This window comes from Antechinus flavipes, chromosome 4, assembly GCF_016432865.1.
Source record: "Antechinus flavipes isolate AdamAnt ecotype Samford, QLD, Australia chromosome 4, AdamAnt_v2, whole genome shotgun sequence".
Lineage (NCBI taxonomy): Eukaryota > Metazoa > Chordata > Mammalia > Dasyuromorphia > Dasyuridae > Antechinus > Antechinus flavipes.
In genome coordinates, this window is record NC_067401.1 from 274,692,250 (window position 1) to 274,711,007 (window position 18,758).

Sequence of the window (18,758 nt, forward strand, 5' to 3'; positions counted from 1 at the left end):
GCAGCAGCAGCAGTAATATTTATTATTCTTCAGAAGATCAATAGCTAATTAAGGTTTTCTCTCTGATGTGCTATAGTCAATATGAACATAAGAGGTGCTTGAGTGAATTATTTGTGTTGCTCTTTTAGGAGTTCATAGAAAATGGTCTTCTTCTGGGGCCTCCTGTTTAATTTGTGTTCTGTTTAAAAATACTATGTGATAAAATTTTAAAATTTAAATATGACTGACATTGACTAAAAGATGTCAGTTTTTAATAATAATTCAATAAACTGTTATCTATTATCTATCACCAAGGAATACGATTTTATTAGAGTTGATCTAATGATAGGCAATAAAATTATAATGAAATTAAAGGTCATCATAGCAACAACAAGATTATGTAATGTTCAACTATGACAGACTTGGCTCTTTTCAACAATGAAGTGATTCAAGTCAATTCCAATAGACTTGTGATGGAGAGAACCATCTGCATCCAGAGAGAGGACTGTGGGGAGTGAATATGGATCAATAGTTGATGAATTTTTTAGAAAAGATAAAAAATGAATTAAACTTAAAAAACTAATGGAATCCTGGTGTTCTAGAACAAAATAATTTACATTCACAAAATCTGGGAGGAGTAGCCTTGGAACCAATTCAACTCTCTCATCCTACAGAAAAGTTAAGTGATTTGCTTAAAATTACACATATACTAAGTTACCAAGTTCATATCTGAGACCTTTATCCTAACCTTCACTCTTCTTTTGTACCATATGGCTTCCCTAACTTATATTTAGTTCCTAGCACACACAAAGAGACTCAGTTGAATAAATTCCATTTTTGGAATTTCTTCTTTGGGCCAAAATATTTTTAACAGATACAGCATGAAGAAGGGAAATAATCTGGGGCTAGGATGGGAGGAAAGTTTGTTTCCCCCATGTCTCTTCTGGAAACTGATGTCCTTGACAATTCTTTCTGGGCAAAGAGCCCACAGAACTCTTGAATTGTTGACTGGGGATAACAGTGAGGGCCAATTTGTAAACTAATGTTGGCTAAACAATTAATGTCATGTATCATCTTACGAGTCTATTTCAGGAAGCTGAAACACTATTTCCCTGAACTTTATGATGTTTCTGATTAGTCCAGAGAAAAGGGACCAGAGCTATTTAATTAATTCCTATTAATTGCCTTCAGAATTCAGAAGAGAAAAGTAAGAGTATGAAGGAAGAAGTTTAAATTTTTTAAAGGAAATAAAGATAAACATCAAATCTGATAGTTTTTCTATTACCTCTTAATAAAATTTGTGGGATTTTGTTGTATTTTTTTGGTCTGGATTTCTGACAGTGATTTTAGCAATGTAGGAAACTGACAAGATAGAAACTGCTTGTCAGCAATTGATGTCAGGCAATTAGAATATTGCCTAGGACATTGAGAAGTTAAGTCACTCACCAGGGATCACAAAGCTATTCCTCATCAGCAGTAAACCTTGAATCCATGATTTCTGTACTCTAAGGACAATTCTCTATCTACTATATCACACGACTTCTCACAAAAGAATAGAATAAAAACCAAACCAGGAAATGGTTTTGTTTAGTGGGTTCATTTGGATATTGTCATTTCTTAGAGAGTAAGATATTATTTGGGACAGCTAAGTGAACCAATAGATGGAGTGCTGGATTGTTGTCAGGAGGAACTGAGTTCAAATGTGGCCTGCAGACACTTTCTAGTTATGTGACCCTAGGCAAGTCACTTAATTTCCTCATCTGTTAAATGAGCTGCAGAAGGAATTAGCAAACCACTCCAGTATCTTTGCCAAGAAAACCTCAAATGGGGTCATGAAGACTGGACATGGCTAAAAACAACTAAACAACAACAAAAATTTTTAATTCTTTTGTCATTTCAGATAACTTACAGCACACTGAGCCCTAAGTGCATTAGTTGATGAGAAAAGAGGAAAACGAGAAAGAAAAAGAGAAGTAATCAATAAAGATATAATCAGGGCTTGTTCATGTGATTTTAAAAGAGCCTTTTTCCACATTTGAGGAGTTCCTGAGGAATTTATTTTACCAACAGCACACAATCTACATAATCTGAATTCACTGTTCAAAAATTAACTTTTCTTTAAGACATGAGAAATAGTATGAATGTAGTCTGATAGTAGTGTATTTTGCATCTGATCAAGCATTTGATACTTTTTGAGAACTTTAAGAGTATACTATATAAATGCTAGTCTTATTATCAATTTGATTCAAATAAGTTGACCTTCAATTCTAATTTCTCTTTACTCACATTATTCTGCATTTAGTCTTATAGGCATCAAGTGAAAGCAAGGAAGTAAAAAGATTTTGCCTTCCTAGACTCCAATAATAGCTTTTATAATGCAAGTGGAATATAAAACTGCACAAATTTTATATGCAAGAAAATTCACTCTGCAATTCAGAGTGCATATCTGAACACTTTTAAAATAAAGTGTTAGAATTAAAAAGCACTGAGATCACAAACAGTCTGATGAGATTGAAATGACCAAACAACAGTGAACAACAACAAATAACAACAAATGTGGTTCTGTGTAAGAAATGCTATAATTAGAATCAAATGAACTATGTTTGAATCCAGACTCTGAGAATTATTAGCTGTATAAACATAGACAAATCATTCAGCCTCTCTAGAACTGTTTTTTCATCTGTGAAATGAAAGGGCCGGATTAGACCAGGCATTTTTAACCCCTTCTATGTCAGAGACCTCCGTGGAAGTCTGACAAAACCACTTATGAACCCTTTTTCAGAATAACATTTTAAAATAAGTGAAGAAAATGCTACATTTAAATTAGAGGTTAACAAAAATAAAGATGTCATTTGTCCCATCCAAATGTGTGGACCCCCCTGAAATCTATCCACAGATTCCAGATTAATACTCTATACACTAAACATTCCATGAAGTCATTTTCCACTCTAAATCCATGATCCTAGCCCTAAATTGGGACAGCTAGGTGGTACAACGGATAGAGTGCCAGGCCTGGAGTCAGGAAGACTCATTTCCCGGAGTTGAGATCTGATCTCAGACACTTTCTGTACAGCCCTGGACAAATCACTTAATCTTGTTTGCTTTGGTTTCCTCATCCATAAGATAGAGTGAAGAAGGAAAAAGCAAAACATTCCAATATTTTTGCCAAAAAACTGGCTAATGAGAAATCAATCTATATCCCAACATCGACTTTGAATCATGCCCAAGTATTTTGTTTTCAGTTTTCTAATCACATAGTAAAGAGATGGTCTTATACTGAACTGGGAGGCATATAAAAGATGTCCTAAGGGGGAACATAGGCCCTTTTCCTTCCGTGATGGTGAACAATTAGGATGAATTGCTGTGGATTTCTAAGTGAAAGATCGTTCCCATCATAAAGCTGTATTTCTGAGAGAAGCAGAAACAATAAATTCCACTTGCCACTTGTCTAACTACCCATCGTTAACCCATATAAACGTGGACTGGTGTCTTTTGTTTGTCTGTTTTGTTGATATTGATTTTGCCTCTTAGCATTTTTTCTTTCCCACAGCTACAATTTTATATGCTTCAAAAAGTAGGAATGGCTAGCTATCAGGAGCTCAAGAACCAAAGTACATTCAGAATTTTGTTAGAAATTGAAATGGGAGATGTGCCAGCACTGCCCTGAAGGAATGACCTAAGGGACACCCTGAACTCCCATGACAACAGGTTGCAGGGGACAGGACTTTATCAGCAGCTAATCAATAAACTTGATTGAGCAAAAGGGTTTTTTCAACTGCCTTAATCTTAAGGCTACTCTTCCCAGCACCTTATGTGATAAAAGGGCAAGTTCAGAGAATCATTTGTATGTATATTCATGCTATATATTTTCAGCAAATATTCCTTCGTAAAGGCTACTTGATGTTAATTGGCTAAATGATATTGGAAGACCAATCACTGATAGTTAATACTGGGGAGAATAGGAATGTGAGCAAAATATCAGAAAGATATCCTAACCCTTTAGGGGTACCCCTGGAATTCTGAGGGGAGATATAGCTAACTTTATTGGGGTCCCAATTTACTTGTGGGAGGTGGGATAAAAATGATTATTCCCATGTAGACTATATAAGTAACCTGTTCTTCAGAAACTCAAGACTAGAAATAGGGATTAGGTCTGTGATTTCATTGATATAAGGATCTCCCAGGATATTTTTACTCTTATAGAACTGCTTAGAGCCCTGCTAGAGTCATGGAACTAATATGTATTAGATGGACTTGAACCCATATTTTCCTGACTTTAAGACTAGCTTGAGGGACAGCTAGATAGCACAGTGGATAGAGCACCAGCCCTGAAATCAAGAGGACCTGAGCTTAAATTTGACCTCAGACACTTAACACTTCCTGGCTGTGTGACCCTGAGCAAGTCACTTAACCCCAATTGCCTCAGGGGAAAAAAAGATTTCTGAATCATTTTTAACGAAAAGTAAAAAACATGGGTGTAACTACTGCCATTCAAGCAAAAGAGTAGATTTTGGTGGCCCTGAGAGGAAGACTTTATTTTACTCCTATCGCACTGCAAGGTGCCTCATTAGGATATCCTCTATGCATTTTTTCCATGGAGATTCAAAAGTTAAACTTAAACCAAATTAAATAATATGGATGCTAAAACCAGTTGCGGCTTTCATGTGAGGTCCTCCAAGTTTCCACTATCTCTAAGATAAAGGTGATCTGTACTTCAAAAGAGAGTCCATTGGTACTCTCTGATCAAGCACAGATCAAAGAAAATTATTACTTTTATCATAGTGTCCCAGGTTATCATTGAGATATATCAAAGTAAGAAAGATAACCAGGACACATTTTGCAGAATTGACCTCCAGTTAAGTCTCAAGATGTGGTTCCAGTTTCACTTCTTATACATACAAGCTGTCTGACTTCAGGCAATCAATGTAACTTCTCTTTTTCACAGGCAATTTCTCAAGGCTACAAGTTGAAGAGCTGGTGTCAATCTACTTTCAGAGTATAAATTTCCTTACTGGGAGTTTCCTATGTCAACAAAATCACAAGTCACATCCAAAAACTATGTGTATATTTAGCTAGAGGTTATCCAGTGATTATCTGCTTGAACCTTGAAGAGTGGTGAACCTATAAGTGAATGTTCCAAGAGACATCTACTCTGGGATGAGTTAAGGAGAAATATAAGGCCTGCTAAGAGTTAGTGAAAAGAAGCCCCAGAAATGAGTTGTTGCTGTAAAGGGGCACAAAGGGAGAAGAATCATAATATCAGTGATATGTGGAGTCAGAAGAATGGCTGCCAGGGCTGCCATAGTCTTCCAGTAACTTAACATGGAATGACCATTGGCTAAACATACAAGGAAAATTGGGACAATGACACGCTGACTTCATCTGGTAAGCACTGCTGGTGCTGCCCTAAGCAGGGGTGAAACCAAAAGACAAAAGACTAATGCTGAATAATAAGGGACTACCAAGAGCCAATGTCCACTAGTAGTGGAACTGTCCCTATTTGCAGAGAATGGAATGGTGAGACTGCTCTCTTTATTTCAAAGCTTATCTCTGTTTCTTTCAAGTCTATTTTGAATTTCTCTCTACCCAGGTGGGGCAAGGGATAGAAGGTAGAGCCTGGAGTCAGAAAGATTCATCTCTGTGAGTTCAAATCTGGCCCTAGACATTTTAATAGCCATTTGAACCTGGGCAAGTCATTTAACTCTTTGCTTCAGTTTCCTCATCTGTAAAATGAGCTGGAGAAGGAAATGACAAACCAGCCCAGTATCTTTGCCAAGAAAATCCCAAATGAGGTCACCAAGAGTCAGACATAATTGAAAACAACTACAACAATAATCTCTAAAATCCAGAAGAAAAATAAAATTGTAATTAATCCAATGCACTACTATATCTTTACATGTCTGTATATAAGTTATTTGTTCAAAAGCATTTGAGAGAGAGATTATGATAGACTACACATAGAGAGAAGATTCTTTTTCTAGTTGCTAAGATTTGGATTGGATGAGATAATCGAGACAAACCATAGAGTTTTTATTGCTAGCATATTTTTGGAAATAAGGAATTAATCTATGATTTCATCAGTATAGGGAACTTCCTGATGAGGAAGCTCCCTCTACTAATATTCATGTCAATGACTTTCCTGAAAATTAATACGTTTATAACTGCTTAGTCACATTAAAAGTGACTTGCCAGGGTCCCACAGCCTACATATGTCTGGGTTTTCCTGGCTTTGCAATAAGCCCTCTATCCACTTAGACCACATAGCCTCTCTTACAGCATATTATTAAACTGCTTTTAAGCAGAAATCAAAATCAATTTTGACCATCCAGGATTCTTCTGGGTATAAATGAGTTAACTATGTGATGGGAAAAGAAATCTTGGTAAATAGGAAGAGGAGAAAGTCTCTTTCTGAGGCAATGGTCTTGGATAACTCACCTCTCCAAAGTTCATTCACATTTCAGGTTGAAAAGATTGTATCCCCTAAAGAGGGAGTACAAAGCAGTGATTGGAGAGAAAGCCATGGCTGAAGAAAGGTGTTAGGAATACAGTGGCTCCATCTCCACAAAGATGGACATAGAGAAAGAGAGTAACTAGTTTTCCTTTTCAGCCAAATATCTTATTGTTAGATATGCATCAGAAGAGGGATGTAAAATACTAGAGTATTCATTAGGGATAATTTTTCAGGCAAATGAGAAGAAAAATTTCTTCATCAATGGGCTTATCAGTCACTTTTCCAAGCTACCTAGAGGTTTCTCTTCCTTAAGGAAAATTGAAGGTGGGAGAGGAATACTAAGCCTAGACTTCTGTCTGGAAGGTCAGTAAAGCAGATATGATCCATAGGACTCTTCTCAGAAGTCACATAAATATTAATGAGGAAGCCCAGTCACAAGGGAAACTGCTTTTTTACTGAATTCTGTCCCAGTTGTTTCTATGCCCAGAACATTTGTTCAGTGAGAAACCCCTTTGTCTATCTGTACATCCTCCTCCCCCAACTCGGTGTTGTCCTCCTGGCCTCTTCACCCCTTTTATTGGAAGAGTAACATTTGGAGTATTTAAATGACTCCTGAAAATCTTTCCTAATCTTCCCATTGCCACTTCAATCAGCCTTCTCCCTTCATTTTCTAAACCACAACAGCCCCATATCTGTGCCTCTCAGGGGAAATAGCCTCGAGTCAACCCAAGAGGAAAAGGGGCCAGCAATAAAAATAGAAAAATTAAAAAGAATGGATACTGCAAAAAATAAAAAGGCAGCAATAGCCTTTTCAATCCCAAGAGGCAGATGAATAGATCATAGCACAAAGACTACAGGAAAATAGAATGGAAGAGCAGTTTACACTCTCAAGCCTAAAATAACAAAGAACAAATTCTTATCCTAAATTATTCCCTGAGACTATCAAGTAGTGTCTATTTCACTGAAACCCAGTGTATAAAGTGCTGGGCCTAGAATCAAGAAGACCTGAGTTAAAATTCTGCCTCAGAAACTAGCTGTGGGACCACAAGCAAATCATTTAACCTTTGTCTCTGTTTTCTTATCTTTAAAATGGAGATAATTATAATACCCACCTCCCAGGCTTCTTGTAGTAAATGAGTAATCATGAATCCTTAGCTTTGTGATTAGCATTACATGAATTTATTATCATTATTACTACAGGATTTACATTTAATGTCAAATAAGTCAAAGGACTTTTATAGTTATGATCCTAGAAAACATGAAAGTTAACTTTAAAAAACAAAGCTTCTAATTCTACGTAGGGAGTCAAGAAAAGGCTATCATATTCTCAAAAAAAAAAAAAATCCAGAAGATTTTAGGTTGAAAAATAACAAATAAAAGACTAACTCAAATCAACTTAATTTATACTATGGAGAATTTAATTTAGCACAGCTTTTAGGCTAGCACAAGGGTAACTGATAAGCATTATCTTTTGAATGAAAAACAAGAAATGTGAAATTCTAAGGTAATCATGAAGAAAATGTTAATTCTGCAGCAAAGAAAAGTAAAGGCATATAGGCAAAATCATAATTAAGATTTAAAATGTTGTATGCATGCAACCATAGAACTAATAAAGTAACAGATTTTGAAAAGGAAGGAAGCTCAGAGCCTGTCTTGTCCAAATATTTCAGTAAAAAAACTTGGAGTGTCCAAGAGTACATTAGTACTAAAAGTCAGAGGCACACTGACACATCTGCTTCCAGTACCAGGGTTCTTTCATTTGGGGCTTCAAATTGCTTCATGTAATTGTGGCAATATGTATAGAAGAACTGCATATGTTCAACATATATTGAATTGCTTGATTCTAGGGCAGGGGGTCAGGAGAAGGGAGAGTGGAACACAAGATTTTGCAAAGATGAATGTTGAAAACTATGCATGTATTTTGAAAATGAAAATAAATTTTAAAAATTATTCTTTTAAAATTGCTTCATGAATTTCCTGACGGTCTAATATATCATAATTCTTTCAACCTGGCACATTGTATTCCTGAGCTGTTATTAAACCAACTTCATGAACCCTTTCTATCACCTCAACCTATTCTAGTTTTTTGAGTAAGAAGTTCAAGACCTAATCATATCACAGATTTCCCCTACCAAATTCATATGGGGGAAACTTTTCAAGAGGTGGAAGAATATCTGGAAATGGAAAAAGGCAAACATTAGTGTATTTCTTTGGAGGACACTAGGAAGATTCCCTTCTTGACTCACACTAAATGCTACTCACTAGGTATATCTCATTTTCCTAAAACAGACTTACCAATAGAAATGCTCTTCCACCATCTTGGTCACAGCTCGAGACACTGCTCTTTCATGGGGGCCAAGGTTTTTATTTAAGTTCACTCCAAGTTTCTCTTCCAAAAAGTCAATGATGAATTCTGTACCGGACACTTTTTCCTGATTGTATTCAATCCAAGGCATTTTTCCTTGAGGGGAAAGTTTTCCATCAAAATAGTTCTAAGCAAGTGAATGGAAAAAGAAAACGAAAACATTAATAAAAACACCTCCAATTTCTTTCTGATTAAAAAATGAGTGGAAGTTTTGTGACCCAGGAGGAGTGATTCATTTGGAGCTGGAGAGCCTGGGATTAAATCCTGTCTTACTACTTACTATCTGCGTAATTTCAGAAAGTCACAACTTCTCTGGACCTAATCTCTAAAACTGTTGGACTAGATGTCCTCATAGTCCCTTCCAGGTCTAAAGCAATATCTTAAGTCTATGACCTGTAAGACAGTAGCTAAGAGAGCCATTGGGTTGATAAGATAAATGAATTTAATGTGCAAGTCCTTCAAGAAAAGCCCAGATTCATATCTAAGTAATGAGGCATCTAATCTCACAGAGGCAAAGAGTAGATTTAACCTAAACATAAATTGTTACTAAGCAAACTTGGTTGTTCATTAGTGATGTTTAATATTCTGCTTATAATAAAAATATTTAATTTTAAATAATAACACATTAATAATTAATGATAGAGAGTAATACAAAGTTCACTAAGTTCTTTAGACTATTTCCTTGGAACCTCACAACAACCTGGGGCAATGTGGATCACAAATATTTGTGACAGCCTTCATGCAGGGAAGCAGGTCGCTCCAATGAACTTTATCACAGCAAGAGCAAACCCAAGGGGAACACTTTTCCCTAAAAATGAAATAAGGACCATTTTTTTTCTTTTTATTTGAGGGGGAAAAAGTATTAATGTATCCCAATTCCATCCAACTCAACAAACATTTAATAAATATGTACTGTGTGCAAAACACTGTGACAAGCACTGAAGAATATAGGTTTCAATAAAAAAAAAAAAAAACTATCCTTGCCCTCTTGGAACTACATCTTTTAGTGAAAGATGCAAAAATAACCATAATACAAAGTAGTACATATATGTATGAGAGATACAGCAAAATATAAAGAGGGAGCATTGGATAAAGACTTACACTTAAGACAGACAGACAGACAGACAGATAGATAGATAGATAGATAGATAGACAAACAGATAGACAGGCAGATAGATACATAGGTACATAGATACATGGATACACAGAGATGACATATAGGGTGAGTTACTTTTATGAAAAGGCTTTCAAAGAAATTACAAGGTACTTGGGAGAAAAAAATAAAATCATAGGCTGGTGTGTTTAGTATTCTGAGCAGCCCTCATATAGAAGTACACTCATAGTGATCATGGTCAAAAAGAGGAAAACTAATACATTGATCCAAGGTTGGTCACTTACTGGCTGTGCGACACTGGGCAGATCATTTCACCTTCCTCACCTCAGTTTATTCATATACTATCTGTAAAGGGAAGGGGTCCTTTCCTATTCTAAAGCTATGATCCTTTGATGAATCTAGAAGTATATAGTGACTTTTACCTTGCTTTAACGTTCCCAATTATATTAAGGGATAAGATAGCTAAAGTTGTAATTCAATTATTTAATTTACATAACTAACTTAAATACTTATGGCAGGCTTTGTCTGAATTAACTGGTCAGTCATTTCAGTTATGTCTAATTCCTTATCAGACTCATTTGGAGTTTTCTTAGAAAAGATACTGGAGTGGTTTGCCTTTTCCTTCTCCAGCCCATCTTACAGTTGCAGGGCAAACAGGAGTAAGTGACTTGCCCAGAATCACACAGCTATTAAGTGTCTAAGGCTGAATGTAAACTCAGGTCTCCCTGACTTCAGGTTTGGCACTCTATCCACTTGCCAACTAGCTGTCCTGGCTTGACTATATATGTAAATTAAATGCAATCTTCATTTGTTGGATCTATCATTAGGTTGAAGAAATTCTGACTAAATACTCAAAACTTATATCAGTATGTCTAGAATCGGCCCATCTTAGCACTAAGCAAGCAATAAAAAAATTTGTTTATCTCACAACAGGAAAGCTCAGTGATAATTTTTTATTTGTTAAGTGAGTAAATAGCGGAGAAAGGAATAGTGTTGGTAAGAAGATAGAAACTTATTTGGAAGAAATTATTCAGAGCTTTAGGAAAAAAAAAAGATTGTAATACATTTTCACTGTCAATGGCTTTCTTCAAATTGAAGTTTCAGATACCCTACATATATATCAGATAGAGCTCTCAGAACTTATATTTCAGATTTCTTTTGAAAACAAATGACTAGGTCCAAATATGGATACCCTTTGACCCATTAATACAGATGCTAAGTCTATATCCCAAAAAGATCAAAGGAAAAGGACCCTATGTACAAAAATATTCTTAGAAGCCCTTTTTGTGAGCACAAAGAATTGGAAATTGAAAGAATATCCATAATTTGGGGAATAGCTGGACAAGCATAAGAATGAAACAGAATACTATTGTGCTACAAGAAATGATGAAAAGGATGGTTCCAAAGAAATCTGTGAAGATGTGTATGAACTGCTGCAAAGTAATCAGAACCACAAGAACAATTTACATAATGACAAAAATATTGTAAAACACAAATAATTTGTAATGACTTAGGAACTCAGATCAACATAATGGCTGACCACAATTTTGGAGGATTTATAATAATTTTTTTATAATAAAACATATTCTGTACCTTATGAGAGAGAAGAAGTAATAAACTCAGTGTACAGACTGAGGCTTGTGTTTTTATTTTTTTCTTTTAAGTGCCAATGTGGTGGGTTTTATTTTTCTTGCTCTCACAATGGGAGGCAAAAGGGAAGGAGGAAGAGATAAGACAAAGGAATGAAGACTTGAAAATAAATTTGAATTTAAATAAAAAAGAAAACAAATAGCTATGGAGTAATTTAGCATAAGAGCTGTGAAAAATAGCCACAACATTTGGTTTGCCTAACTATGGTTATTTGTTATAAGAATTGTTTCTTTTTTTATGAGGTTAGGGAAAAGATTTTGGGGGGAAGAAAGGAACTAGGGCTGTTGTTTCCAAAAAAAAAAAAAAAAGAAAGAAAGAAAGAAAGAAAGAAAGAAAAGAAAAGAAAGGACAGTCACTGAAGTATATTTTTAAATGCACCAAGGACAGAAAAAAAAAGTTCATAAGAAAACAGACAAGTAATTTGTAACTTGAAAATAACTTGCTAAATTTATCATATACTTTTTTATGAAAGCAAGAAATTCATGGTTTAATAGAAGGTGTTCCAAAAGTCTTAAATAAACTTTAATAGCTTAAAAGTATACTAAGGCTTTTGAGCTTTTGGAACATCCTTTATAATCTTACACACACACACACACACACAACACACACACACACACACACACACTCATATATAGTATATGGAAATGTTCTCTTATTTTAATGTTCATTAAATTCAGAATTTTTAAAAAATAAAAAAAAAACACAATGAACATGCTTATGTGTTTGTGCTCATGTGCTCATCAGCCATACACACACACACACACACACACACACACAAAACTGGCTAATTTTAAATAATTTTCTTAGATTTAGCCACAGAGGACAATTTCAGGTCTAACAATCACTGTAGGAGAAGAAATAGAGACTTTTATTAGAGGAAAATCCTTCCGGGTCAAAATCTGATCAACTTCATGTTTTCCTCAGTCTATCAATGAAAGAATAATACCTTCATGTTTCAATGTTCAAGTCTTACTAAACAATAAAAATATTCAAGAAAACACAGAAAAAAGAATTAGTATTGAAGAAGAAAGCACTAAAATATCTTGGGCAAATCATTTTTCATTTCTGGACCTCAGATTTCTCATTTGTCAAATAAAAGGATTAGCCCAACTGATCTCTAAGATCTCTTCCAGTATAAATTCTATTTTGACCATCTTGTATCTGAAAAAACTGTTAGAGGACCCAGATCTTAAAACTCCCTGCTTGGTAGATCAGCTGCTCAATAGACCATACTGATCAAAACATCTTTATTTAAATTTTCATCACATTAAATTCAGCATCCAATATTTTGAAATTAAAAAGGAATTAACATCGCTTAATATGACATGTCATTAAATATTTATATAAATCTTAGGGGAGAAAAAGACTTGAAAAGTAAAAGACATGATCTTAGGAATGTGACATTTTTGACTGCCCTCCTCCCACTTAAAAAAAAAAATCCTATAATCTTGCTAAGAATCCCTTTAGTTCTAAAAGTCTGTATTTGAAAGCTTCCCAACCTAGGAAACTAGAGAAGAGGTTAGGGAACTAAAAGAGTAAATAGAAAGATTCAAGTGTTTATCTCCAGATGATGGGAGGAGAAGTGGATGGATGAGAAGGAACATGACCTGTACTATAAAACAAAGAAGAAAAACTCTTTGACTCTGTATAAGGCTTGGGAGCATTAATTGAGAAGGTTGACCCAAGAGACTTTTAATAGCTATCTGAGTGACATGTGTGTGTGTGTGTGTGTGTGTGTGTGTGTGTACACCAACTAGACCAGGCTGTAGATCTGACTTACAAAAGAAGTAGAAATCAGCAGACTACCCCCATGCCATATTGATGATCTCAATTTGAATAAACTTTGTTCCTTCCACTAAGAGGAAGGGGATTATTGAAATGGAAGTTTGATTATGTTGTTACATGGGGTGTCTGTATCAGTTGATTTAAACTGTTTTGTTTGTTTCAAGAGAATTTACTGGGAGAGGGTGACATTTTAAAAATCTTTTTAAGTCAAAGACTATAACACTTTGCCAAGAAAATGCCAGTGGCAGCAGCAATGAAAAGCAGATGGACAATTTGGAGGCAGTGATGAAGTACAATAGTAACCGAGCAACATAACCCCTAAACATTAATGGCAGACTGGGCAATATTGAGTTATATATTTTCCAAAGACAGTGATTAATGCAGCATAGATCTGAAAGAACTATAGACAATGGGCAATGAAGTAATAAAAGAAATGGAACAATGGAATATGAAAAAAGGAGAAACTGGTGGGATATAGAAGTACAGTAACAGAAATCAAAGGACCATGATTCATAGAATTCTTATTGAGAAGCCTTCAAGATTACCTCCAGTCAATGTTAAGTCCTGACTTAAGGTTTGCGTGATGAGTTATATTAGCACGATAATGTGGAAAGAATGAAGATCTACTTTAGGTTATTGAATTTTATACAAGAGATAAACAATGGTACCTACTTAAATCTCTATGGCTATTTTGTTTGATTTCTTTCATTTTCTAATTTGGATTATAGTTAGGTATATAATTGTCCTACACCCATGTGGGATTACAAGCAGAGGCTGAGTTCTTTTTAATTTTGATATCCTTACTGCCTATCATAGCACCTTAATCAGTGCTTAATAAATATTTGTTGTGTTATAAAAGAACTCTCAGAAAGAGACTAACAATAATTTTGGAGATTTTCAAGAGTTGGAAGGGAATTAAAAACTCATCAAATACAACCCAAACAGGTAGATAAGGCTACTACACCATCCCTGACAAGTGGGCTTCCAGGCTTAGTTTGATTGATGGGAGTTCTACTACTTCCTGGTATATATTTGATATACCCCACTTTCAGAAAGCACTAAGTGTAAGGAAGTTTTTCATTATATTAAGCCAAAATTTATCTCACTATCCTCAGAAAACATGCAAGATGCACAAAGCTAGACAATCCCAAATGTTCACAGAGACTATTTGTAACTGAATTGTGGCAGAACTTTCTTAGTTCATATTGATCTGATCAACCACAGTTAGACACACTAACTGACTCTAACAGTGATGTGATTTTGGTTCTCTTCAAGAATGAAGGACAACAAACCAATCCCTCTATTCACTTTTATCTTCTATCCTTTACTCCTAGTTCTAACTTCTGAGGTCAAGCAAAACAAGTGTAATATTATGCTCATCCACATAACAGCCTTTTAAATACTTAACAAGAACCATCATATATGCCCTAAAATATCCCTAAGCCAGTTTATTAAGTATTCCCACCAATTCTTTCAGTTAATCCTCATGTGACATAGTCTTCAGTCCTCTCATCATCTTGGTTGTGATGAACATGTTCCAGCTTATCAATATCTCCCCCATTCTGGACACTATGCTTCTGTTAATTCTATTAAAGTTTCTATTATTGTAGCCTAATGTCACTGCTGTTAGCCTTTTGATGGCCATATCAACTTGTTGAATTATATAGTATACTTGTAAAAAACAAAACCTACAGATTTTCTTCCTGTCTCCTCAATCTTGTATTTTTGCAGTTGATGTTTTGAAACAAAGTAACTAATTCATTCTGAGCAACTACAACATTAAATATTTACAGAGTATCTATATAAAGGATATACTTTTTCTTTTACTTCTTTGTGAAACCTTTATACAGGAAGAGGTTTCCATTACAATTTCACTTAAGTCAGAACACTGGGTATTTTAAAGCATTAATCAGAAATGGTCTTTTCTAAGATAAAGGGGGTAGGGAGAGTGGAAGGGGAAGAAGGTACATTGCCAATAGTTTCTATGAAAATAAACCAGTGCCTAACCCATATAATTCCAAGCAATTCAGCCTGATGTCAACTTTCACACTAGGACCTGTGTTTGTCCCACCAAATAGTAGCAGGGCAGCATCTAGAATTAATTCCTTCAAAGCAGCTTCTGTGAAGATGGAAACCAAGTAATCAACCCAAATAACAACTCAGTCTTCCAACATAGTTAGGAGCAAAGAATGGTCAGGCTGAATGACAGCTGCAGTCACTAAAGGCTTCCCTTCTATAGAAAGGTAAATAGCAAAATCACTTTGAGGAGGAAAAAATCTACAGAAAAAAGTTCTGGAAGTAAAAAGTGGCTACAAATTGCAAACATTCTAGAGCTTCATTCAATTATTGACAACACTGCAATTAAATGTGGTGGTGTTTGGTAGAGAAATTATGGTATTTAAACAGATGGATGCATATGTGGCCCATTCTTTCCTTAGTTTACATTACTATATCTCCCACAGAGGGCTGAATGTCAATACCTCAGCCAAACAATGACTCACAAAATCTGATCAAGGTAAACAGTCATGGTGGACAATTTAGGCAAATATAAACAGTGATATCTCACGTTTATATCTAACACTTCAGAGTGGTTCACTCATTCATTTCATCCTCATAGACACCCACTGAGGAAAGTAATATAAGTTTTTTATAAGCCCCACTTTTCAGAAGAAGAAAAGGCTCTTAGAGAAAAGTGACTTGCCCAAAATCACATAACAGGCCAACTCTGCTCCCTGAGTTCTACCCACTGTACCATGCTGACGAACAAATAGAAAAACCCTAATTTTTTTCCTAAAGAAGACAGAAAAAATAGTCACCTCAGTTACCTTGCCCATCCATTACATTATTTTCTCTGTGCAGAAACAGATGGCTTGCATGAAAGAACAACACAGCAAGACTTAACTGCCTGCTGTTTGCCAGCTTCTGAGGGCCCATAAAGAACCTGAAAGGCCTTGGGGAGGTAAGAGATTATGCTAATGTAAACTCTGGTTATTATTATGTTCGCTTGAAAACAAAATTTAAACTGTTTCCAGTAATAAAAATAAAGCTTAGTTTTTCAAATAGCTCTCTTAAAATTCTCCAAGAGCTTTAAAGTACAGGAATTCAATAACCCAGGTAACATTCAGAGCTCACCAAATACAGCTGATCAATGGCCCAAATTCAAGGGATGGTTGTTCACAGGAGACTAGCCAAATCTGGAACTGGAATGGATGAGCAGCTAGCTGGATTATTTCTCTCTCTTGGTTCTCTTCTCATGTGCCTACACTCCAGTGAAAAGTGAGCCTCCTTCCTCACCTCTACTCTCCTTCCCCTACACTGGAGAAATACTTTACCTTAATGATGGCAAAATTGTCGCTTCTTATTTCTTACTGTTCCAATCCTACCCTTCAAGTAGAAAAGTAAGGATCTTTAAAGACTCAAGGGAACGAGTTTACAACATTGTCATTTTATAAAAAGAACTGCTAAGAAGTTTTTTATTTATTTTCCTTTGAGTAAACTAGATGATACAATAATAGCATTGGAGTAGGAATTAGACCTGTATCCAATCCTATCTCATGACATTTATGTAATTTATGTAATATCTGGCTAGCTAGCTAATGGAGTCTTGGGCAGTCACTTAACTTTTCTGAGCCTCAGTTGCCTCATTTATAAAACGTCAATAATAATAGCACCAACAATCACAGGATTGTTTTGAGAAACAATGGAGTTCCATAACATAGGCAATTATTCAGTCATTTTTCAGTTTTGTCTGACTCTTCCTGATCCCATTTGGGTTTTACTGACAAAGATATTACTGTGGTTTACCATTTCCTTCTCTACCTCTTTGCAAAAGAGCAAACTAAGGAAAAAAGGGTTAAGTGACTTCTCTAGGATTATACATTTAGAAAGTATTTCAGGCCAGATTGAATTCAGGAAGATAAGTTCCTAACTACAGGCCCATAGTTATATCCACTATGCCATCTAGTTGCCTTAATACAAGTAAAAGGCTTTGCAAAAAACTTTCAGTCCTATGTAAATGCTAGCTATGATTACTGTTATTTAGACTTATGGTTTTAACACCAGATATTTCTTTGATTGTCAAACCCAAGTGTTAACTGATACATTTACTATTAAACTCCCCATTTCTTCCACAGCAAACCCAATTTCCCACTAGCATTACCCAGAACAGAACCTGAAAATTTCAGAAGCTCAATTTCCCATTTTCCTTGGAATGACTGGAATGTTCTGTTCTAACCTGAAATTTCTGTTTCAACCTGAAATGTATTAGACAATTACATAGCATAACTTCTGGGAAGCACAACTATAAAGAGACTGTGGCCAACAACCAGAGGTATGCTGGTAAATTTATAACTACTAGCTAGCTGGTTCTCTGTGAAAATAAATCTACCCATAACAAACTTTTAAGTTTAACCTGCATTATTAACATTTTCTCCCTCACTTTCTTAAATTCAGACAATCACCAAAATAATAATCCAGATAATCCCTATTTTAACAATCAGGTGGTGAGATCCTCTTTGAGCTAGGTCCAGCACACTCTCTGCCAAATATTCTTTACAGAACATTTGTCCTAAATGTATTTAGGCTTCATATAAGAGGAAACTTCCTAATTATAAAGTGCTATCTACAGGTAGGATAGGCTTCCTTGGAAGCAAGTAGCTTCTCTATCCAATACTCAAATCTTGAAGCAAAAAGTGGTTGAACATATGCCCCATAACTTGGAGTCTCCTTTCCAGTAGAGGCTGGACAGGATAACCATTGAGATCCCTTCCAACTTTCTGTTTATATAACTGAAGATGAAGGCAAAGATTATTTTCAAGATACTGCACAACTCTTCAAGATCAAGTATATAGGCAAATATATATGCAATATATATACTGAAGCCCAGGACCCAAGAACCTCTCTCTCTAATGCCTCTGGGCCTGTGAAAAGGCAATACTAATGGAACACAGGTTCTGCCAAGTTAGAAAGATTCTGGAGATGGACTGACAAGACCATGTCTGTCATCAGAAAAGATCAGTCTATCTAATCAAAGTAGCTCATGACCAGAAGGTGGACCAACAGGTGATGACATTTTTTTTTTGTCCATAGCAACTCCATAAAGACCATCTGGTAAATAATTGATTAGAACTGGCAAAGAAAGCATCAGCATCAATGAAATTCCAGAACAATAAAGTACTAAAAAAGAATCACCCAAAAACAAAGGGCTAGCAAAGCCTAATAGAATTGTTTAGTAAGAAATGTGGCCAGTGTGATTCTCTCATGGTTCAATGCTTTATAGTGATAATTATTATCCCCATTTTATATGTGAGGAAACTAGGGTTTAGAGAAGTTAAATTATTTACCCAAGATCAAGCTAATAAGCTTCTGAGACAGAATCTGAACCCAGGTCCTACTCCAGAGCTTTACAATCCAAG

The 18,758-nt window shown here is 35.5% G+C and overlaps 1 protein-coding gene across 1 annotated transcript in view; it reads right to left on the bottom strand.

Annotated features, from left to right (window-relative positions):
- FAXC (failed axon connections homolog, metaxin like GST domain containing) overlaps positions 1 to 18,758 on the bottom strand; it is a 70,863-nt gene that overhangs the window by 41,820 nt on the left and 10,285 nt on the right. Inside the window, exon 3 of the mRNA XM_051997439.1 lies at positions 8,726 to 8,922. Within this exon, the coding sequence (XP_051853399.1) occupies positions 8,726 to 8,922 (197 nt within the window). The remainder of the gene's footprint in view (positions 1 to 8,725; positions 8,923 to 18,758) is intronic.